Here is a 23132-nt window from a genome sequence, read left to right as displayed (position 1 = left end):
TTTACTAAATTAAATATCAATAACAAAAAACAATGAATGCCCATACAAGGACATTTAAGCAGGGTGAAACAAATATTGGTGATTCAATTACAATATGGGGCATACTTTGCACAACCTGTTCTACAAATAAAAATTGGATATCAAATAAAAGTGATATTTTAGGTGGTTCACTCACACCCAAACCACTTAAACTGAAAAGTGAAATAAGGGGGAGTGAGCTTAGGTGAAATTGTTTAGAGGAAGTGTGAGGAAAAGGCCCAAGAACTGGAAAAACAGCAAAAGACAGAGATGCAGGTGACTAAGTTATTTCCCCTGTGCCCCCGGCTCTGGAGGCTCTCAATAAACTCCATCTCCCAGCATTCCCTGTGTTGTCCGACATTCCATGACACACACACACACACACACACACACACACACACACACACACACACACACACACACACACACACACACACACACGCACACACGCACACACACACGCACACACACACACACACACACACACACACACACACACACACACACACACACACACACACACACACACACACACACACACACACACACACACACAGAGAGGGAGCCTGAGGGAGGTCTTGTGACATGTACATTTTATAACAGCTTAGACGCTGCCACTGCACAGAGAACTAACCTGCTCTCCCACTTGCATACCGGCTAGATTTTATCGGCTAGTTTTCTGCTGCTGTGAATGCCAGTTCCCCCCACTCTCTGGGACAAGTTTTTGACAGGGATGCCAATTTTACTTGTTTGATGAGCTGATTTATCCTCAAACTACTGGTTGTGTTAGTTATACTCTTGGGAATTTTCTATATGCATTTGGGACAGCAGCTGTAAGGGGGAGCCCCACAGCCCTGTATAAGTAGCCAGACTACGCCACCCTGGGAAGTGTTCTGCCGCACTCAAGCAGTGCCCACTAATTAAGTAATTGTTGAAAATCCAGATGCCTTTCTCATTTCTCATTCACCACAGTGCAAATGCTGATTGCTATTTTCAAAGTTGTTCTAAAAGTAAAGACTCATCTTTGCAGAGATCACCTTTTGATTTAATACAATACCCCTGCCCTCACTAGAGTAGGGGGAAACTATATAGTTAAAACTACAGCTTTTATTGATGCTATTATTGCTGGTGTCATTATTATTGATTGTATTGATTTTTCTATTTAGTAAGTGTTTAGATATACACAAAAAATTAATAAATCTGGTGACTTTAGCCTAACACCTACTATACTCTCAGTTCATTGCATGCACACACACACACACACAGAGAGAGAGAGAGAGAGAGACTGTTATGAAGACAATATATGGCATGCCCATGTCATTGTGTCACTGGACTGGCATTAAGAAGAGCCCCCCTCCCATAAGTACCCCAACGCAAATTTAAGCTGGGTGAAACAAATTTTAGTGAATAAATTACAAATGGGGCATACTTGAAATGAAATTGGATATACAGTACAGTGCCCTCCACAATTATTGGCACCCTTAGTGAATGTGACCAAAACAGGCTATGAAAAAAATATGTCTTTGCTGTTTATCCTCTTGGTCTTTTACTCAAAATATTCACAAAAATCTTACCTTTTCATTTAAGTAAAAGTATTGAAAGAATTTTTTTTTTTTATATTAAATAAATATTATTCTCCAAAACAGGTGTGCAGAAGGCCCTCCACTATAGAGGAGGCTGTCGAGTTAGAGACTGAGAAAGAAGAAACAGAACTATCAGTCAATCATTAGAAACATTTCCCCATGGCTAGAGTATTACATGAGTTCTTTCTTTGAGATGCTGAACAACATAGACATTTAGAACAGAGATGTCAAACTGTGAACAGAGTCTTCACGACATCTGCTGCAGAGATAAGCACAAAAACACTAAATGACTCCACAGTGTTCACAGGTTTTTGCCACATTAGAAACATCAAAAAGGAGAATATCCAGACGGTAACGTATAGGTTCATTCAGATGATGAGACTGATACATGTCTATGATGCAAAAGCAAGATGTTAAGAATGCCTAAAGCTGAATGTTGCTGTTTTGAGAGACGGGAGGTAGAGTCTGATTAAAGAGCGTACTTACCAGGTGCAGACTGGGTCGCAGCATGGGTCGCAGCATGGGTCACAGCAGAGTGCATACAGAGAAGAGCGGCCAGTATGAGAACCTTCATGTTGATTTGTGTAAATTCTTCTTCCTCTGGGGAATCTAAGGATAAAAAATTGTCACAGTTAGTAGATCATTGAAGGTTTTTCAGAGTGCATGAACAGAGAGAAGCAGGATTCTTACCTGTTGTAGATGAGTATCAGGCACACCTGTTCAGGTAAAGTAAACTAATGCAGTGATGATCACAGCGTTTGGTCTGCTTTTTATACCATTCTGAGACAGGTGTCGGAGTGTCACGTCTCTGCTGAGCTCCGCTCCGGCCACGCCCCCCTCAGCAATTCAGGGCTGCATGTCATCAGTCTCATTCACCGTCCCAGCTGCACTGCATTCACGTCTCCCAATCACACAATCACACACACCTGTTTCACTCCCTACCAGTGGCGTATCTAGCCCTATTTTGGGGGGGCTGGAGACCCCCCAAAAGTTTCCTTAGCCCCCCCAAAAACAAAAAAAAATATATATTTTTTGATTTTGAGATCGTCAAATTCACACCTATCAACCGATTTAGTGAACTTGTTTTGTTAAATTTTTAGAGTTAGAAATAAAGTAGCACAGGAATCCCGCCTGTTAAAGACTGTGGTCCCAAAAGTGGGAACCTAAATTCGCCCCTGCTAGAAAGAATCACTGTTGTTTTGTGTAAAATTAACCTTAATGTCTTTGTTTAGGGTTATAATAATAATAATAATAATAATACATTTTATTTAAAAGCATGTTTCAGGACAATCAAGGTCACCTCACACACAGCCTACAATGAAATATATATGGACCAACCAGCCTCAGCCAGAAAACATACATGGGCCAACAAGCTCTTTGAAAGGTGCTGTTTCTCCCTCAGAATCAGTGGTCTATGGGATACTGTTCTTTCCTCTGTTACATGATGCCATTTAATAAAGAGATAAATGAACAATCAACCTAAGTTGAATTGAGTAATTCAGTGGACTTTCTTAGTATTCCCTATTTTGCATTGCTATGGATAGGGGCACTTTTGTCTCTCCGAGCCTTTTTAGCCCCCTACTAAACTCTTTTAGCCTCCTACTAAACTCTTTTAGCCTCCTCTGCACACAAGCTGATTGGCCAGAGCCGTGATCAGTTCTGTGGTTGTTATGGCTGCTGTTGTTGTGGGGTGGTGGTAGTTGCACAGGGTTTTTCTGACATTTAAATAGTGTTTGTGTGCTAGCTGTACTTTTTCACACTAGGAAGACCTGAGCTCCAAGAAGAATGAAATTCTGTGATGCGTGTCCTTTTCTGCCGCTGATATGTGTGTTTGTTTGTTTTGTGGATATGCAGGTATAGCACATCCCTTTTAATTGGTACCTTCTCATAGGTGGTGTGTCTTTATCTCATGTTGGTGAAGCCTCGTCTGTTTGACCTCTCTTTGACATTTTCTCTAATATACTTAAACACATCTAAAACATTGTCTCCAGTCCAGATTTAATATCTAAAACAAGACATAATATTATCTATATTTCTGACGCTGAGAAAGAGTGCCACTGCCATCTACTATAAATTATTTGAAAGCCATTTAATAAACCAAATGCTGCCACCTGGTGGAGAGAATTAAGACTTTGGATGTAGTGCGTTTTTTATCCAGATATCAAGCATATCAATCCACCGATGGACTTTTGGTCGGGACACCAACCAAAATCCACTTCTGGTCCACTCTCGGACCACGATCATCTTTAGTGTAGCTGTACGTGGATATTAAGAAAATAACATTTTACCTGGAATTTGTAAATCATATCCATATCCAAGTCTATTTAATCGCTAACACCCTCTTGAAGCAAGTCCCATAACACGGTTATAACCATCTTGTGTAAGGTCCTGCTTTGTTGACCCTAGCAGCTGTCAAAGAAGAGCATATTAACCCTATTTCTCCCTGTGTTTTCATCCACACAGATCTAACCAATCAGTTAGTTCACAGTTCTAACTGATTCTATAGAACAGTAATTGAAACCTTGTCAGATTAGATGGTCTCCCACAATAATAAATTCACACTTGTAGGTAAACTAAATTACATTAATGAAGGCCATAATTACATCTTCAACCATGTGACATGTAATCAGTACATGATTACTTTTCCTAAGTACTGTGACTGTGAATGCTTGAACAGTTAATTAAAAGGGAATTACCTGCACAGTGGGCCTACAGTCTATTTTACACCTGTGAGAACATCTTTGAAGATGATCAGATTAAGAGCCCCTCTACTTTTCATCAGACTTTCTATACTGGCATTGACAGTATGTCTGAGCCAGTTTTATCTCAAAATATAAATACAATGTTGTAATATGTCAATAAGAAGAAAAAAAAAGAAAAAAAGGTTTGTTTTACTAGTCAGTGTCACCGTGTGAACTGACATGTAAACACGCATTTGCACTAACACATCTGGACTGAAATATAATGTCTAAGAAGGCTGAGAGCAACTCTTTAACATTTACTAATGAGCTGCAACATAGTCTGGGGATACCGATGAGTAGATGGGTCTGCCCTTTTGAGTTGGGTTCTGCTAAAGGTTTCTTCCTGTGGAAAGAGAGTTTTTCATTATCCCCTGTGTGCTTGCTCAAGGTGATTCTTGAGACAATGCCACTAAAAAAAAATCAAAAAATGTATATAAATGCATAAATAAGTGTACATGGAATTTAATATTAGAAATAAAGCTCAGAATTTAGCTTTACTGTGGAGAGATGATAAGTAAAAAAAAAAAACATGGCTAATACCACGTTAACCTATAATTCAAACAAAGCACACTGACTGGTTGCTATGACTGTGCACATATACAAGGGTGCTAATACACATGTACACATATCTGCTCTCACACAGATAAACATATTTTGGTACAGTGCATTGCTGTGCGTTGTTTTTCCTCATTCTTCAGAAATTCAGGATCAGGTGGTGGCGTCACAACCTTGAAGGGAAGTGGGAAGTGGAGAGGCGTTAGTCCCAAAAGCCAATGGATGGTGGTGCCCCTTAGTGTCCTCTGGGCCCCACCATTAAAGTAGGGGGGAAGGGGCCCCATGACCTTTGGTTGACTCCCTACATAATTGCTGGTGTCATTGTCACTTGTCACTAAAGAGCTTTGAGCTGCATTCTTTTGCATGAAAGGTGCTATATAAATAAAGTTTTATTATTATTATTATTATTATTATTGTCTAGAAAATGTTGCCGCTGGCCAAAACTAGCCCTCCTTGCGATGCAGAAATTTGTGAGAGTGATTGTGACCAATTATTTTCCCTGCCTTAAGGTTGCAAATGTCCCCGGACAGCTGTAAGTCAAACTCCTGGACCTTATAGTGTGTTGACTGGTTTCAGACTGTAGTGGTTCAAGCAAACGTCAATTGGATACATCTGGACTATAATGTAGGCTACAGTTATGTAGCTTAATGAACTCAGTGTCTCTGCAATATATATTGCAATGCTAATTAGTGAAATGTTCTGATTACCTGAAATTATTTAAATATTTTCAAATTGATGTATCAGACTTGGCAGCTACCAGCTGTAGCCTATATCAGTGTGAATGCAATTATATTAATGTCATATCATAACACACAGGAACTTGCCAACATCGGAGTAAATAAAAAGATTCAGGTTTAGAGAGGTGGTGGTTCAGAAATTCATGCACAACTTATATATGTTGATATTCTTTGGAAAGTCATCATTAATCTCATGAAAAAAGGACTAGATAGACATAGGCTACAAATACGCAAATAACGGCCTTTTCTTTACTCCCTCATTTTCTCGTATTTTATAGGGCACTAATACGTATCCTAATTTTTGTTTCAAACCGATTTAGGGTACCCAACTCTTTACCAAAGTCCTCCGTTCCCTTCACCCAAATATTTTCCACGCCGACAGAGGGCAATAGAAAAAATTCGTATTGGCACAGTGTGAAAAAGGAGATGACGACGTGTTATCCGAATAACGGAGAAGGGAAGAGCTCAGTGACAGTTTTGGAAGCCCCCTTCTACAGGAGGGGATTGGGAAGTCACCCGGCCCGCTCATCGAGTCGAACAAAACAATGGAGGACCAGTTAATACAACGGAATAAATAGATCGTTATATTAGATGGTGGGAGAGATATTTGATCCATTGGAAGGTCGGACTCCATGGATCTTGACTTATTAGTCACCAGATTGACAAAGTTTTGTTTGTTAACGGTAGCTTGATAGCAAGCTAACTGTATTAGCAAGCTAGCCGAGCCGAAGCAATCAAGCCGTGGAAAGGAAGGAAAGGGAAATAAGGACTGCGCACTCTACCACCAAAAAGCAGATCCCTACCAGGGAAGTTTACAAAAAATTGGTGGGGTGCACGAACGTTATCAAAAACTTAATTTGACTTCATAAATCTGTCAGATGAACTATGTAACGGAAGGAAAGTCACTTGCATTGAAGTAAACTTACTAACTTTTTAGCTAGCCAGCTGTCTGCGGTTACCTAACTTTAGCCTGCTAGCGATAGGTTAGTCTACTTGATTGTTGGCTGGCTAGCGAAGGAAAGGAAACACAGATTAGGGGAGTTTGTGGTGATTGACTTACGCTTGAGCCACATAGCTTAGTTGGAAGTAAAAGAGGCCGTGACTGATATAAGCTCTCATGGCCTCAGATGTGATAGAAAGTGAAGTGGACTTGAGGCGAAACACAGCTGGAGAAGATATGGGTCTGAACAAAAGCAGCCCAGACCCAGACACACCCAGCACTCTTGAGATTCTAGAAAACAGTGCGACGACGAGTCCATCATATTCATCAGAATGTGGAGAGGAGGAGGAGGAGGAAGAAGAAGAAGAAAAGTCCGAAAACTCTCCCTCAAAAGACGCTGTTTTGTTGGAGAACGGGAAGTGTGCTGCGCCACACAGCCCGACCCCACCAGGAGCTCCGCCACAGGAAACGGCAACTCTAGACAATGGACAAAAACAGGAGGAATCGGCTGGGGTGCGAACTTCGTCTCCAGTTAATTTGCCACAAACGTACTCCTCGTCTGATTTAAATGGAAGGTAACTATGCTTACATTGCTTTGATTTCTCGTTGGTGCTTAGTTTTCCGATGTGTCCAAAATTAGTTTTTTCTCATTATGCAAAATTAATCCAAAAGCAAGCAAGTTGGCCCATGACGTTCAGTTTTTATATTAGTGTGCTGCATTACCGCACAAAACTGTCTCGTTTGATTATTATTCTAATACAAGTATGTTTTTTTCTGTAGTGACACATACTAGGAAGTTAGCACTGTTTGTGAAGTGCAATCATTTTGCATCCCTTGGGATAATGAGTATGAAATGTCTTTTCATGCCCCATTAAGTGTCTGAAATGCATTTGACTTCAAATAAGATGACTACAATCAGTAATATTTGTTTGAGTGACTGGGGATGAGTCTTGCAGTGTAGCAGAGCAGTCTGTTTCTAGTATTAACATAACAGGTCTTGTTACATGCACTGAGGTTATATTCACAGGCTTCCAAAGCACAAGTTTGCAAACCTCTGTTCGGCATCATGTGCCACACAAGACAGCTTCCTTTTGATTCAAGAGGACTCTGGTGTGTGAAACTTAGTTGAGTTTGTAGGTGACAGGCATTATTGTCGGTCACGTACAGGGGTTGAACTTCCTCTTCTCTGTAAAAAGTAGTGCATCTGAAAGCTTGGCACTTTCAGAAACCCCCCTGTGAGAACACGTCGCAGTGAAACACACACACACTGCTTGGCAATGTGTCTGGAAATCAGTCAGGTTACTAGCAGAGACTTGTAGCGTCGGCAGCTGTGTACTGTGCTTTGTTGCTTGACTTTGGGTGAGCTGTATCTCTATGGCCTGGGGCAGTTAACGGCACGGGTATTAGGCTAATGCCCTTGTCTCAGTCACATCCAAAGGAGTGTGTTCAACGTGTCATGACTCGCATGAGAATGAGCTCTGGTCATCCCTAAACTGTGACCTAGTGTCCTGCTCCTCTCTGACTCTCTCTGTCTCCTCTCGCGTGGGGCAGGTTGTCAGTCGTCCCTTTGAAATGAGCACACAGCTGCCTCTGTAGAAGAAAAGCTCCTTTGGGTGGTTTATTTTTGTTTTGAAAGAAGGGAGGGGATCCCCTTCCCCTAACCACATGTCCGGTGTACATTTTTCTGCGCTTTGACATACACGTCTAAAGGTGGTAGAACCACAAAGAATAATATGATCGCGATAAATAGAATATGTCAGCCAAATTGACGTAATTTAAGGATTTTCAATTATTGTAAATGAAATTATGTGGGTTTTTTTATACATAAAACACAGACACTATTCAGTATATCTTCAGACCTCACACGCCAACATAAAGGAGAGGCAAGAAACCCATTGGTAAACTAGACTCTTTCATGCTCAGACAGGACGAAGGAGGAGGCTAGTCTCTCTTTCTGTCTTTGCTTGCTTATTTGCCATCCCCCTCGCCAACTCTTACAAAGCTGTCTTTATTTCTTATATGTTTCCGAGTTTCTCTCTCTTTTTCTTCCACCTCCCCCAAATTCCATAGAGAATTGGGCACATCTCTTTACTTTGCCGTGCACTGAACATTGTCTGGACTTGTCAACCTGTTGGACACGATTTCCCCCAGCACAGGAGATCTGCGTGTTTCCCTCTCAGTCATGTGTCATGCGTAGCTGTGTGTTGTTGTTGTTGTGGATTGAAAGAACAGTGCCGCTCAGCTGATGGATATATAATGCCATTTGTTTGTGAAAGGAATGCAGTGAATTTTCTGTGTCTGGATGTGCAAGTACATTAGCATTGGAGATTACTGCATCAAAGAGGGCCTCTATACCATTCAGATTCCAGACATACTGAGCGTAGCCCAGTAGTCTTCAGCTCCTAGCAGAGTTATGAGTTACAAACTAATCCTCAGTGTGGCCGGTCTTAGCATCTGGGGCTCCTAAAGGCACTAGTGTGGTCGTTTGACCAAGCCCAAGTCCAGCCTAAGAGTCTCCTAATAATAATAATAATAATAATAATAATTCATTTAATTTGTAATGCACTCTTCATTCAGAAGAATCTCAGAGTGCACTCCTGCAATGAGTAGGCCAACACAGACTCCACAAGACAGAACAGATGAAGGTTTTACACATGTTCGGCTTATGATTTCTCTTCAAAGATGCTGTCATCATCCGAAAAGTCTAGTACTCGGTTATCACTGCAGGCTCTGCTGTATGATGTAAGGATGTTGTCTCTAGTAGGCCATGGTCATTTGAGGGTATTATATTTTTTTTCTTTGCATGTGACTCAAAAAGCTGCCATAACATGGTCATGATGTTGACCGCTGACCCCTCGTTCTGTAAGTTGAGATGGATAACCTGCCCTCTCTCTCTCTCTGTCTTGGCAGTCTGGAACGCCAGGAATCTGTTGCCACCACGGAGGCCCGGCTGAGGATGGAGGGGGTGGAGCTGAAGGAAGAGTGGCAGGACGAGGACTTTCCCAGGTAATGAGCCTCACCCATTCACTCACTCAGCATGCATAATGGCCAAATTAAAGGTGAGCCTAGTCTTGGACACGTAAGTTCCCTGTGTAGGCTAGCGTGGACTTCATCTTGGTTAACAGGAGTTGTGTATTTTTTAATAAATGATCATCCTAGGTGTTTGCTGTTCATGGGTCTTTCAACGTACCTTGTTGACCACCAGACATTTGGGATGTAAACTACTGAATGTTCATATATGTATCACACACATATTATATTCAGTCATTCTGGTGTATGTCCACCTGCTAGGCTTTTTCGGTAAAAGTGAACTGAAGCTTTACACTTACCTTTACAGTAGGAGAAAAGCACCGGCTCAGCGAAGAAATAAAAGCATAGGAGTAGTCTTTCTCTCTCTCTTTATCTTTCCCCCTTTCTCTCTTTCTGTCTCTCTCACCCACATCCACTCTCGGGTTTTGTAAGAAATTATTGTGTGTTGGCAGACCTCTACCTGAGGAAGAGGAGGAAGAGGACATTGAGCTCAGTGACGAGCTATTCACTGGCGCATCAGGAGATGGAGAACCTGGTAAGACTCACCCACCAGTTCACACTGAAGAAGACTTAAAGCAGTAAGGAGATTTGGTCTAAAACTAGGGAGATAATTACCTAGACACGTATGCAGAAAATGTGCAAACACTAACACTGTAGTTGGTACTCAGAAAAGCTTGCTAGCATGCTAACATGTGTTATTTGGCACCATAGTTGCTGATGTTGTGCTGTTAAAGCTTTTCTTACATTGTTGTGGGGTGTTCCGTCCCAGACCAAAAAAACGATGTAGTGCATAGCCTGGGCGGCTGGTGGGAATGACTGGTCGGTTTATCTGTCCTTCACATGACCATCATCTGATTTTGAAGTTGTTGCCAATTAAAGCATACCTCAAAAAGTGGCAAAGTGGCAAAGTGGCTGCATGCTGATGCTTTGACATAATTCATCTGGGACATAAATTCTTCCTGGTGTTGAGTCACCAGGCATTCAAACTATGCCTCCATGCTGTTGCAGCGGCACAACCCTACTGCACCAAGAAGGCCAAGAAGAAGCTGCCGGCCCCTGACATCAGCCTGAATCTGGACCGAAGCGACAGCTCGGTCCTCTCCGACGAGCTGGACAACAGCACTGAACTGGACCTGGACGACTTGGACACGCCCTCAGACAACAGCAACGAGTTCGAGTGGGAAGGTAAGAGAGGATCTGCTTGATGTTGTGCGCACACGTTGCCAGTCTCCTGCAGATGGTGGTACCAGTCTGCTTGATGTTGTGCGCACACGTTGCCAGTCTCCTGCAGATGGTGGTACCAGTCTGCTTGATGTTGTGCGCACACGTTGCCAGTCTCCTGCAGATGGTGGTGCCAGTCTGCTTGATGTTGAGCGCACAAGGTGTCAGTCTCCTGCAGATGGTGGACTTAAAGTCTGCATAAGAAAAGATAATTTCTGCACACACAATGTCCATCTATTGGGTTATTGTATGCATTTATGCAGCTCCAACATCTTTGCTTCAGGATGTTTCTCTAAGCACATGTATACAGCTATGCAAATTTTTGCATAAGTCATGTTATGCATTTGGTACAGACACAGATCTTTGCTTATAGTTTTCTGCTTATAGTTGTTAGTAGAATGCAATTCCTTTTGTAGGTCTTTTAGATGGCTTTCTGGAGTCCGACAATGATCCGACCATGATCAGACCATGACCAAGGACCCCAAAAGCACAGCCCCTCACTGTTGTCGTGTAATGGATTTACAGTATTTCATTGGATCCTGGTCGCTTCTGTCTATGCCTACACAATTCAAGAGACAACAACAACACAACAGATTTTGGATGATGTCCAAGTCAGCTTACACAGGCACAATAGGCAGCTTTCCCCCTAACTGGTGATAGATAGATAGATAGTAGATAGATGGATACTTTATTAATCCCGAGGGAAATTAAGGAGTTGAAGTTAAATGCTTCAGTAGTTAATGTTTTCCCATGACAAATGACTGGCATCGCCCCCCTCCACAGAGTAGATTGAAGCGTATGAAAGTGTGCCCGCATACAGGCATTGCCTTAGTACCTGACAAAAGAACACTTAGAGGTAGTGTATCTTTTCCACTGTGTCACGCAATTCTGCCTGTTGCACTCTGGTCAGGTCAATCTGGTTTATAGATTTGCTGCAGTCTTTCAACTTCACGTTAAGTTTCCCTTCATCTCACACCAGGGGTACTGGTGACCTCACTCTGGAGTAGTAAAACTGTGTGTGTGTGTGTGTGTGTGTGTGTGTGTGTGTGTGTGTGTGTGTGTGTGTGTGTGTGTGTGTGTGTGTGTGTGTGTGTGTGTGTGTGTGTGTGTGTGTGTGTGTGTGTGTGTGTGTGTGTGTGTGTGTGCGCGTGCGTGCGCACACGTGTGTGTCTGTCTCACTGTGTGTGTGTGTGTGTGTTCTTTTGTGTTTCTCTTCTTCCACTGCTTCCCTCTCTCTGTGGCCTGGAAGGGAAGGGTTGTTTCTCCTCAGTGCTTGTGAACAGGCGCTGTGCCTCCAGCGTGTCGTGGTAAGGTCTCTGACAGTCTCACTCTCCCTCCCCGCCATCGCCTCTCCTTCCGCCCGCGCACATCAACGACGTCCTCCACCGTTTTCATTTCAGATTGGTTTATTTCTTTTTTTCTCCTGTGTATGGTTTGGCTCGGCCAAAACAAATCAAGCCTTGTGTTCCTCTGTGGTTTCAAATTTTGTGATGCTTTCAACTTTGTTTTTATTCTCTGTTATGTGTACGTCTCTGTTACGTTCATTTGGGACTCTGATGGTTTTGCATGTTTTTCACATACCTCCTATTCAAATCACTGATACACCAGAATGTTTGGTCTTAATATTCCAAATGAGATTCTAATATGTTCCTTTTTAAATGATTTGTTCAGCATTGGTGTCTTCCACATCACATACTGTATGCTTGCATATCAACGCAGGTTTTGCTTTCCAGCATGTATTACATCAGCCCCAGTGCAGTCCGGTGGACTCCTCCCCATAGTATGAGATCAGCCCCAGTGCAGTCCAGTGCACTCCTCCCCATAGTATTACATCAGCCCCAGTGCAGTCCAGTGGACTCCTCCCCATAGTATTACATCAGCCCCAGTGCAGTCCAGTGGACTCCTCCCCATAGTATTACATCAGCCCCAGTGCAGTCCAGTGGACTCCTCCCCATAGTATGAGATCAGCCCCAGTGCAGCCCAGTCTACTCCTCCCCATACTTGTACAGTTTGGGTTATGACGTTATAGTTAATCTGCCTGTGAAATCAGACGGGATTATTACTTTCTGATTCTGAATCAAATTTGTGACGTTTTGTGTACTTTTTTTTTTTTTTAAGATTTATTTTTGGGCTTTTGTGCGTTTAATCGATAGTGCAGTGAAGAGTGGGACAGGAAATGAGAGGGAGAAGAGCTGGGGAGTGGACAGGAGAAATGACATCGGGCCGGATTCAAACCCGTGTCCTCCATGGGCGTCAAGCCCGAATGTGGTCGGGGCTACTGCTTGCGCCACAGTGCCCCCCTTTTGTGTACTTTTTGGTGAAGATAAACGTGTGCTGCATGGTAAGTGTGTCCTGCCATGGCGATCAGTTTGGCAGTTATGTGATGAGCGAGTTGATCAGAAGGGCATTTGGGCTTCAATCTGTTCTGGGAGAGATATGTGCATACTCTGGTACAGACTGAAGTGTTTGTTAGTGGCAATGAAAGATTTTAGACTGATTTGGCTTTATTATAGCGATCATACACTCTCCATTTTGTAAAGGTAATGTCTTTTAAGATGGTTTCAGAATACACTTAAAAGATTAGTATTGATGACGTTGGGCCTTTTAAGATGGTTTCAGAATACACTTAAAAGATTAGTATTGATGCCGTTGGGCCTTTTTAAGATGGTTTCAGAATACACTTAGATTAGTGTTGGTGACATTGAAAACATCAAAAAGCTTGCATCAACGATTGACCTGTTTGTTAGTGACTTTCAGTCGGTGAAAGTGGAATATATGCTGCTTAGACAGGGTTTATCAGGACATCAGCTCTAAAGGCACTTCAGTGAGGTGGGGTTTCTTGATGGTTCACACACAAAGCACAAATGCTTTGAACTGAAAACTAACCTCTCTCTCTGTCTTTCACGTTCTCTTCCTCTGTGTCTCGCTTTCTTCATCTTGCTTGTTTGTTTCCCCTCGCTCTCCCCCTCTTGTTCTTTCTTTGTTTTCTCTCTCTCTCTCATTTTCTCTGTGTCTCTTATTCTATTTCTCTCTCCCGCTTTCTCTCTCTCTCTCTTTCTCTCATCCCTCCCTCGTTCTCTCTCACTCCCCTTGTCCTCCTGCTTTTGCTCTCCCTTGCTCTCTCTTTTTCTCTCTCTCCCTCATCTCTCACTCCTCTGTCCTCCTCCTCTCCTTCTCCCTGTCTCCCTCTTTCTCTCTCTCTCTCTCTCTCTCTCTCCCATGCTCTCTCTTTCTCTCTCTCTCTCTCTCTCTCTCTCTCTCTCTTTCTCTCTCTCTTTTCCTCGCTCTCTCTTTCCTCTCTTGTCAGACGACCTTCCGAAGCCGAAGAGCACGGACCTCCTGCGGAAGGGCGTGGAGTCAGTGGAGGAGTACTCCGTGTTTGAGGAGCGGGAGGAGGGCCGACGCTGGAGGGTCTTCCGCATCGGGGACCAGGAGCACCGCGTCGACATGAAGGCCATCGAGCCCTACAAGAGAGTCATCAGCCACGGGGGTACGCAGGACCACCCTGTTGTTTCCATGGCAGCAGTCACAATAGTTTTCCACAGTCAACGTTTCCATGGCAGCAATCACAATAGTTTTCCACAGTCAACGTTTCCATGGCAGCAATCAGAATAGTTTGAACACTCAACGTCTCCATCGTTTGAAGCCCAGTTGCTAATGAAAGCCACGGGGGGCTAAGACTGAAGGGGCAGAGATTTGGGCGCTCAAAGCTTCCCTAGTCGCATGATAAGAACTCATCTTGACGGACCCAGATGAAAGCGTTTGCGTTACATCTGTAGGCCTATCTCGCTGGACAGGCTCACTTTAATGTCCAGAACTCTTCTGGGCTTTGAGGTTTGAACGGTTGGTGGATTGAATATGTGTTGTTGGAAGTTAACATGACTGGAACAGCTCACGGTTGAAACAGCGCTATCATACAGCTGTCTTAGTCACTAATTCCCCACCACAGGGCAATGCCATTATTCTCCTCCTCCTGTCCTCCCTCCCTCTGCACCTCCTCCTTTCCTCCCTCCCCCTGCATGGCTTGACACAAGCTTCACAGAGTTGGCCTAATGGTTAACTTGAGTAGCTGTTTAAGGCTGACCACATTATCCCCTCTATCCAAGCGCCCTGTGTCCATCTGTCTGACTGATTCAACGGCTCTCTCTCTCTTAAATAGCAGCTGTTCCCTGTTATCTGCCTATGTGGGGAGGGATTGTATTGTGGTCCTAACAGGGTGTGTGTCACTGAAGCACACTCGTGGACCCAAGTTGGCTATCTGACTGGTCATCCATATGTTATTCAATGACAGGTTCATACAACAAGATGATTGCTTCTCATATATTCTGTTTGTCTCCCCTTCTCATTCTGTTGCAGGTTACTATGGTGACGGGTTGAACGCCATCATTGTTTTTGCGGTTTGCTACATGCCTGAGAGCAATCAGCCAAATTACCGATACATCATGGACAATCTCTTCAAGTAAGACTGGCACACGTCACATCCTTCTGTTTCCATGTAATCACCTAGTGCATCCATCTAATCCAACAAACTACGTAATGGAGGTTAAACAAAGAAGAATGCGGTTTACACCGACAAACTTGTGGATATTTGGACATTGGACGGTTGATTGACTACAGAAGTACTATGAAACAGCTTCCGTGAACTTGGAAGTGTTTAAAGCAAATTAAATGACCTCTTCCTGCTAAATGTAATGGCTACAGAACAGATTCAGCTGTAGTCGGATCAGCCCAGTTGACCCTTGACCTGTGTGTGTCCTCCCGGTGCAGGTATGTGATCGGCACTCTGGAGCTCCTGGTGGCTGAGAACTACATGATCGTTTACTTGAACGGAGCCACGTCTCGACGCAAGATGCCCAGCGTGGGCTGGCTCAGGAAGTGTTACCAGCAGATCGACCGGAGGTCAGTGTGGCAGCTTTCAGAAAGCGTTCAGAAAATATTTGAGCACTGTCTCTTCGTCTCTGTTTATTTCTCTCTTAAACATTTAGATACATTATGGGAGATTCTCTTTATTCAAATTGTCAAGCCATAATGTTCACATGCAGGCCCAAAGGCCTCTTTAGGCCTGGGCAGTAGAACAGAGGTTTGGCAAGCCAGATTCATGTTAAGAGAAATGTTAAATTCAGAATTGGGCCTAAGGATTTGTCAGACAAGATGTTTGTTTTCAAAGATAAATTGAGGCATTATATTAGGTTATAGAGATTTATTAATACAAAACATTTTTTAATTATAAATAATTGTTTTAATATTTATTTTGCTAGAATAGGTGGGGTAAGGTAACTTGCATGAAGTACTTATCACATATTTTGGTAGTTATTTGTAGGAGACTTTGAAGGAGCCTTTCCTACCTTACTAGACCTCTCTCCCACTCTCTCTCTCCCTCTCCCTCTCTCTCTCCTTCCCTTTCTCCCTCTCCTTCCCTCTCCCTCTTTTTCTCTCTCTCTCCCTCTCCCTCTCTGTGCTGGACTAAACCACTCTGTACTCAGCTTTTAAAGGAAAAGTAGACAAAAATAGTAATTAAATAGTTCCATATTAGTAATGCTTTGTAGTATATGTCATAGTACACAAGAGCTTGCATGGCCATCTTAATTGCTTATGGGGGACTTGCTCTTTGTAAGTTGTAAGGAGGGAGCCATGGAGATATGGAAGTGGATAACAGGAAATGGTCTAAAGGGCGAAGTTTGTTGTTCAGCCATAGAAGTGTGTAATTCTGTTCAGTCAATCAATCAATACCTTAATTTGCAGTATAAGTAAAACTCTCAACAGAAAACTCTTTTAATATTGTTTGTAGTTATTCAATGAAGGGTCAGTTGTCATCTAAGTGAAATGAGTACGGACTAACTCTCTTTTTTTTTTTACTCTCCTGTTCAAATGAAAGGTTACGGAAGAACTTGAAATCTTTGATAATCGTCCATCCTTCCTGGTTTATCCGCACACTTCTTGCTCTCACCAAACCGTTCATAAGGTCAGCCATTTTGTCCATCCTGTTACAGCAAGCATTTACAATGAGGCCGCTAAATGAATTTTACATTATTTCACATCACATTAAGTCACATCATTCAAATTAACATCTTCATACACACCATAAACTGTTCTTTGTATGGTTTCACAGCACAAAGTTTAGCCAAAAAATCAAGTATGTGTTCAGCCTTACGGATCTGGGAGAGCTTCTTCCCATGGAATATGTGTCAATACCTGAGTGCATTAAACAGTAAGTGCCTCTACCGTCACAACTACACTCTGTGTCTCACCCTCTCTTAAAATATCTCTTAATGTCCTAAGTTAACATGATCCCAGGGAAACGTTACGGTTAACCCTCAGATGCACTATTTATGCTAATAGTTTATTTGTATTATTAATTATTTATGATGTTTAAGATAGGGACCTTTTCCACGCCTGTTTAATTAGATTTGATTTGATTGGTTTCTGTCTTTAAACCTGTTATCTGGTTGATTACACCTCCAGAACTTTTCTTTTGACCCTGTCAAAGCCCTTTTGACAGTGTGCTTATGTGAATGTTTGCTGATGGCTGTTGGAACTGTCAACAAATCTCTTTTCCCTAACCTCGTCTTCCTGCCCTTCCTCTAAGGTTTGATGAAGAAAAAAATAGGAAAAGACATAAAAGGTACTTGTCTGCTCCTTCCAGGCCTTGTTCCTGGTCCCCATAGGTCTTTTTCTGCATCGCACGGGAACTAACACTTCAATCATTGGTTGGCTTTGAGGACAGTAATTTTAAAAAAAGGAAACTAATTTGCACCCTCATGTTAAATAACCAGTTTCCAAAGGGGTCACTTGTTCCCGCCTTCTCACTTCGGCCAGCAGGTGCTAAGCCACACATGGTTTATCCATCACACGCAGTCACAATTTCCTTTGGTTTGATTGACGAGGATGCATAATAAAGCTGTTGTCCAATGAACATGAACAGCTTTTTGACCACATAACATCTGAGTCAACAAAGCTCCTTTTATGTCCAGAATGTAAAGTTCAGCCCTGTACCTGTAGTAGACAACTCCTACAAAGTTATGTGTAGGATTAAATGGGGGATGATGGCGAGGACATCATCACAGTCATGTTGAGCCTGGTCACAGCTTAGTGGCGAACATCAGCTGCCTGTGAGTTTTGCTGAGGGTCTGTGAAGGCTCCAGTCTCAAAGCTAACCAATGTGTGTGGATCGTAGGGAGACTGAGTAGCCCGCCACAGCGTCACACAGAAACAATCCAGTCCTTCACAGTGGTAATCCCCTACTTTTAGCCCCTAACCAAGCCCCACATGCGACCCCCTCCTCCTCCTCCTCCTCCTCCTCCACCCCCACCACCAACCCCTTCCCGTTTCCTAAACACACAACACTATAGCTACCTCTGCGGCTGAAGCAGTGCAAATACAAGGTCAATGTGTGGAGCATGTTGTGTTTTACATTCCTTTGCTGTTTCTGTAAATTCAACATGCTACTGCTCTTCCCCTAACACCCCCCATTAATTCGTTATATGTAAATACTGTATGTAGATAAATAAGTCATTAAATCATCGCCAGGTCATCATCATCATGCACACAGTCAGATAGTTGTGATTTGTTGTGATTGTGAAATGTTTGCTACAAATGCTGCAAGGTTGCAGTGTGACCCACTTTCCTGGTTAGCTTGCCAAGTGATGGATTACAGATTTTAACCGCACGCCTGCCTGTTTGCTGTTGCTCCGGCTGCACCTCCTCACTGCTACCTGCATGTGTCACTGTTGCACCTCCTCCTCCTCCTCCTCCTGCAGCACAGCCCGGTCCAATCATGCACTATACAATCTTCTCTCCTGCAGCACTGCCCGGTCCAATCATGCACCATACAACTTTCTCTCACGTCGCTCCTCAGCTCTCATTATGTGGACCAATAAGCTAAATGCAGCACGTTATTTTTGTACACAGGGTGACTGGTTGACAGATATTTTTTTTTTTTTTTTTTTGGTGTCACACGGTTCATGTTCATGTGATGTTAAAGGTTGAGCATAGGAGGGCGTTAACGTTATTTTATACATACATTTCATGACGAAGATAAGTCCATCAGTGGCAATACGTCAGTATCTGCCATCAGCTTCGGTAAAATATATATAGATACGTATATATTTTTTTTAATGGTCATTTTGTCAATATTACCACCAGCATTGATGTACAGTAATATCGTTTAGTTTACAGGTCAAAAAACACATTAACAGTGGCATGCACAGGTTTGGGTGGCCTTGGTCAACATTTCTGTTCCTTATGATCTGATTTCCAAAAAGCATGAAGTTAAAGATGATGCATTTCTTTAATATTTTAGGCAAGATTACTTTTTTTTATTTACATTTTTTTTACAGGTTTAAAATAACAAAAAAGAAAAAAATGCCAAAAAGCTTTTTATTTTTTTGACAGAGGGTGTGATGTTTGCTTCCAGAATTTCCTGGTATTTCATTTAATCCGTTCTTCCCTATACCAGTGAGGTGTTCCCTGTGCCACTGGCTGCAACACAAGCCCAAAGCATGATCCATCCACCTCCCTGCCACCTCCAACAGTTGGAGAGGTGTTCTTTTCATGAATTTCTGCTCCCTTTTTTCTCCAAACATACCTTTACTCATTACGGCCAGAAAGTTCAATTTTAACCTCATCAGTCCGCAGGACTTGTTTCCAGAGTGCATCAGGCTTGTTTCCAGAGTGCATCAGGCTTGTTTCCAGAGTGCATCAGGCTTGTTTCCAGAGTGCATCAGGCATTTTCCCAGAGTGCATCAGGCATTTTCCCAGAGTGCATCAGGCTTGTTTAAATGTTCTTCTGATGCTGGGTTTGGTGGTGAGGACACAGGAAAGGTTTTCTCCTAATCACACTTCCATGAAGTTCATATATGTGTGCCGGTGTCACTGCACAGAACAGTGCACCAACCCTCCAGAGTGTGCTCAGTCTTCCTGAAGGTGTTCTGAAGTCAAACGGGGGGTTTTGATTGGACTTTCTAGCAATCCTACGAGCAGTTCCCTCCTCAATAGTTTCAGTTGATGTTACGGTCCTCTTTACGCTCCGGGTGGCGTAGTTCTTTTCTTTACTCGGTGCCTGCTCTTTTCTGTTTCGTTAATAGGTTTCTGGTGCGACCTATATTCAGGGGTGGAGCCGTTCCCTTAATAAACCGTGTCGTCCTGCCGTGGATGAGGGCGCGTTATCCTGCCATTACCGCGTGGCCTCGCGTCCCGTTCTGAATGTCGAGACAGCATTCTACTTGTGTTAGCCTTTCAAGAGTTCTGTGTTGCGTTTGTTTGTAATAAATAACCCCCTAGACACGAGCCGCTTTGACTCTTGGTCATTCATGTTGCAGTCAGCGAGGCTGGCCGTAACAGTCGACTTCCACCGTTGCTGTTGACTGCAGTCCTTAGACAATTCAGGTCTGAGAAGACAGTTATCTGAGAGCTCGTCTCTGAGAAGACAGTTATCTGAGAGCTCAAATCTCTTCTGGTCCCCAAACTTTTGCTCATTTCCTTTTTTCACTCCGAAATTGTACAAAACAAAATGTATACACTAATCTTGCTTAAAATGTTGAAAACAATGTTTCATCTTTAACTTCATGCCTTTTGGAGATCAGTTCATCTTCTGCTCACTTAACTATTCACAGTAAACAGAACATTTGACCAGAGGTGCCTGAATGGTTACATGTGACTGTAGGGTTGAAGGAAAGATCAGTCAACCTCTCAATCTCTCAATAATGAATGAATGGCTTACACCAGAGCTTACAAAATTCAAGTCACACACACTTCGTCTTGACGGCCTGAATATGTCTCAGTGTAATGTAAACTTTAAGGAACATTTTAAAATGTATTAAAAAGCCCAAACCTTTGCTTGTCTCTGTAGGTGTGCACTACACTACACTCTTTAATGTGTTTGTTGTAGTTTAGTCTCTCTCTCTCTCTCTCTCTCTCTCTCCTTTCTTTCTTTCTTTCTTTCTTTCTTTCTCTCTCTCTCTCCACTCTAGTTCTAATCTGTGTGCTCAAAGCTGGTTGGCTGAGGCAGAGGCTGATGTTTACAAGAGGATAGATGAATGAACTATACAAACTTAACATAAAGCGTCTGATAATAAGAACACATACTAATGGAGTAGACTGATAATAACAACACATACACTAATGGAGTAGACCGCCATACTGTTTAGTCATAAAAAAAGTATTCAGGTCATTCTGTCTTTTCAACAGTTGGCACACGTATGCATGTAACCATATTCACCTTCACCCTTCATACATTGGATTTGTATTCTGTTGTATGTATCCTCACAACAATACCACATCATCTGGACTAAAAAAACATTGACTACCGAAATTCTTCTTTTCTAAAATTAAATTTGTTTTCTTTCTTTTTGTGTCTTACCCTCATTGTTGATCTTCAGCTGTAATCCTGTTTTGATTTTGTCTGTTGCCAATGCTAGTTCTTTGATGTTATGCGTCTTAAAGCTTCAACCTGATACATACAAGTATCTGGTCTGGTATTATGAAAACATATCTGGTCTTTACACCGTGAAAGACGTCAAGCAGTGCTTTGAAACATACACAATATACCTGATATTCAGGAAAATCAGAATCACAGTGATCTGTCAGACCTTGGGTTGGGCATCTTTGTGTAACATTGGGGTTCATTGAAGAGAGGAACCGGGGACTTTGGGTTTTCCATGGCCTTTCCATGTCTGATCGTTAAACAGTGTTGTTTTTTTTTTTTTTTGTGCAGGATTGACCAGGATATGCACGGCAAGGTGGAGATGGCAGCCGCTGCGGTGCCTGAGTGAGACAGGGTGTGTGCAGGGCTCCTCACGTAGAACAACTAAAAAGAAAAGAAAAGAAAAAAAAAGACAGAAGAATGTGCAACGCTACAGCCAGTGGCATTCAGGCTTGTTCTCATCTTGTTTCTGTGTTTTTGTTTAGTTTTTTTTTTTTTTTTTTTTTTTTGAAGACTCTTGAAGATCGAATAGAGATTTTGTCGACTTGTTGACTCCGGAGATGTGCCTTCTGAGACATCGCTGCCTGTTACGTTTGTGGACGTTTCCTGTACTGTGCGTAGTAATGCCAAACATCCAATCAATATTTTGAAATCTCAATTCTGTTGCAAGCAAGCAATTTTTATAACCTTTTTACATATGTAGTCGAACGTAGATATTTCTGTTGCCGTTGTCATAGTTACTGATGTATATTTAAGGCACTCCATTTCCAAATAGATGATGCATGTTCCTCATTACAGTTAAAATATATATTTATATTTCAAAAAAGTGATGAAAAAGGAGAGAGATTTAATATATTTTTACGGCTATTGATTTTAACAATATGTTTAGTTTGCTCACCATTGAGCTGAAAACAAACCTGTTGCTATTTTACTGCTGAATGGAGCTGGGAGGTGCATGAAACAAAACAACACAGGAGGTCTGTGGTGTGTCCTTTCGCCACCACATGCCCATGATACAGTTAAAAGGAAGATAATACAGGAACAAATGTGATTAACCAGAATATGGAGCCTGTGGTGGGAGTAGAGCACCGCTCGATTGCTCTGATATGTGTTTCTAAATTGGTTGCCAAATGTAAAATGCCAAATGTATGTGTTGTGTAAATGTGTTTTACTGTAATTTGACAGAGGAGTAAGAGCAAGTAATTGTAACTACATAAGGAACGGAATCTGTCAAGTAAAATATGGCCTTAAAAAAAAAAAAAATTGGTCTGCGTTGCACAGTCATTTTGGGGGTGCTGTATAAAGCAAAAGTGTGTTTTTCTTCCAAGCTTTTTATGTATCAGCCTTATGAAATTCGTTTATTATATCTGATGAAGTCTTAGGTTGTCAAGACCCCTCTCTGGGATCTCCTATCATGCCGACCACATCAAAAACCTTTTCAATCGCCACAAACCTTGTTGAATCTTCACCAAATTTGGCCAATTTGATTTATCATGAGGGATCCGGTTAAAAACAAGTTATGGGTGGTTGCCATTTTGAAAGTCCAACATGGCCACCACAGAGACTTTGAAAAAAAAAAAATTGAAAGATTGGTTTTGGGGTTTGTCACACTAACCTTTTTGAAAAATCTATAGTTTATAAACTATAACAAATTTTGAACAAAGGTTGAAATCTGAACATACTCTATGGTATGTACATTCCAATTGCTGGAGGTCGTTGAAGGTTCGCGTTAGAGGAACATGATCTAGACTTGACTTAAGAAATTTAAGTTAACATTTCTCTCCAAACTCCCCTCTACATAGCCCCTAAAGTCCCGTAAAGAGATATTTTTTTGATCTTGAGTGCCCAAGTTATTATCTTGTGGGAACAAGTTATTATTGTTGGAGC

The 23132-nt window shown here is 42.2% G+C and overlaps 1 protein-coding gene and 1 long non-coding RNA gene across 3 annotated transcripts; one reads left to right on the top strand and one right to left on the bottom strand.

Moving 5' to 3' along the window:
- Nucleotides 1-1640: 1640 nt before the first annotated feature.
- LOC105892478 lies at nucleotides 1641-2368 on the bottom strand. The gene is made up of 3 exons (XR_001162063.2): nucleotides 2292-2368; nucleotides 2088-2210; nucleotides 1641-1710 (listed from the first exon to the last, which is right to left on the bottom strand). It is a non-coding gene; the product is annotated as an uncharacterized LOC105892478 (long non-coding RNA).
- Nucleotides 2369-6087: 3719 nt separating this feature from the next.
- bnip2 (BCL2 interacting protein 2) lies at nucleotides 6088-22508 on the top strand. 2 transcript variants are annotated; one of them, XM_012818800.3, is made up of 11 exons: nucleotides 6088-7149; nucleotides 9485-9580; nucleotides 10057-10139; nucleotides 10613-10789; nucleotides 14133-14315; nucleotides 15182-15284; nucleotides 15593-15724; nucleotides 16701-16787; nucleotides 16935-17033; nucleotides 17412-17447; nucleotides 21537-22508. In XM_012818800.3, exons 1-11 carry the CDS (start codon nucleotides 6752-6754, stop codon nucleotides 21592-21594), a joined length of 1452 nt encoding a protein of 483 aa, XP_012674254.2. In that variant the 5' UTR covers nucleotides 6088-6751; the 3' UTR covers nucleotides 21595-22508. The 2 variants fall into 2 exon arrangements, with proteins under 2 accessions (XP_012674254.2, XP_012674255.2); XM_012818801.3 differs by lacking the exon at nucleotides 17412-17447.
- The last annotated feature ends 624 nt before the right edge of the window (nucleotides 22509-23132 follow it).

This window comes from Clupea harengus, chromosome 3, assembly GCF_900700415.2.
Source record: "Clupea harengus chromosome 3, Ch_v2.0.2, whole genome shotgun sequence".
Taxonomy (NCBI): domain Eukaryota; kingdom Metazoa; phylum Chordata; class Actinopteri; order Clupeiformes; family Clupeidae; genus Clupea; species Clupea harengus.
The sequence above is the reverse complement of the archived record's forward strand: the minus strand, read 5'-3'. Positions and strand labels throughout refer to the sequence as shown.

What these genes read in the sequence shown, in the direction of transcription:
- bnip2 (XM_012818800.3), top strand. Translation starts at nt 6,752, where the DNA reads ATGGCCTCAGATGTGATAGAAAGTGAAGTGGACTTGAGGCGAAACACA. An exon ending in CAGGACGAGGACTTTCCCAG is followed by an intron (nt 9,581 to 10,056) that starts GTAATGAGCCTC and finishes GTGTGTTGGCAG; the next exon opens with ACCTCTACCTGAGGAAGAGG. An exon ending in TACCAGCAGATCGACCGGAG is followed by an intron (nt 15,725 to 16,700) that starts GTCAGTGTGGCA and finishes TTCAAATGAAAG; the next exon opens with GTTACGGAAGAACTTGAAAT.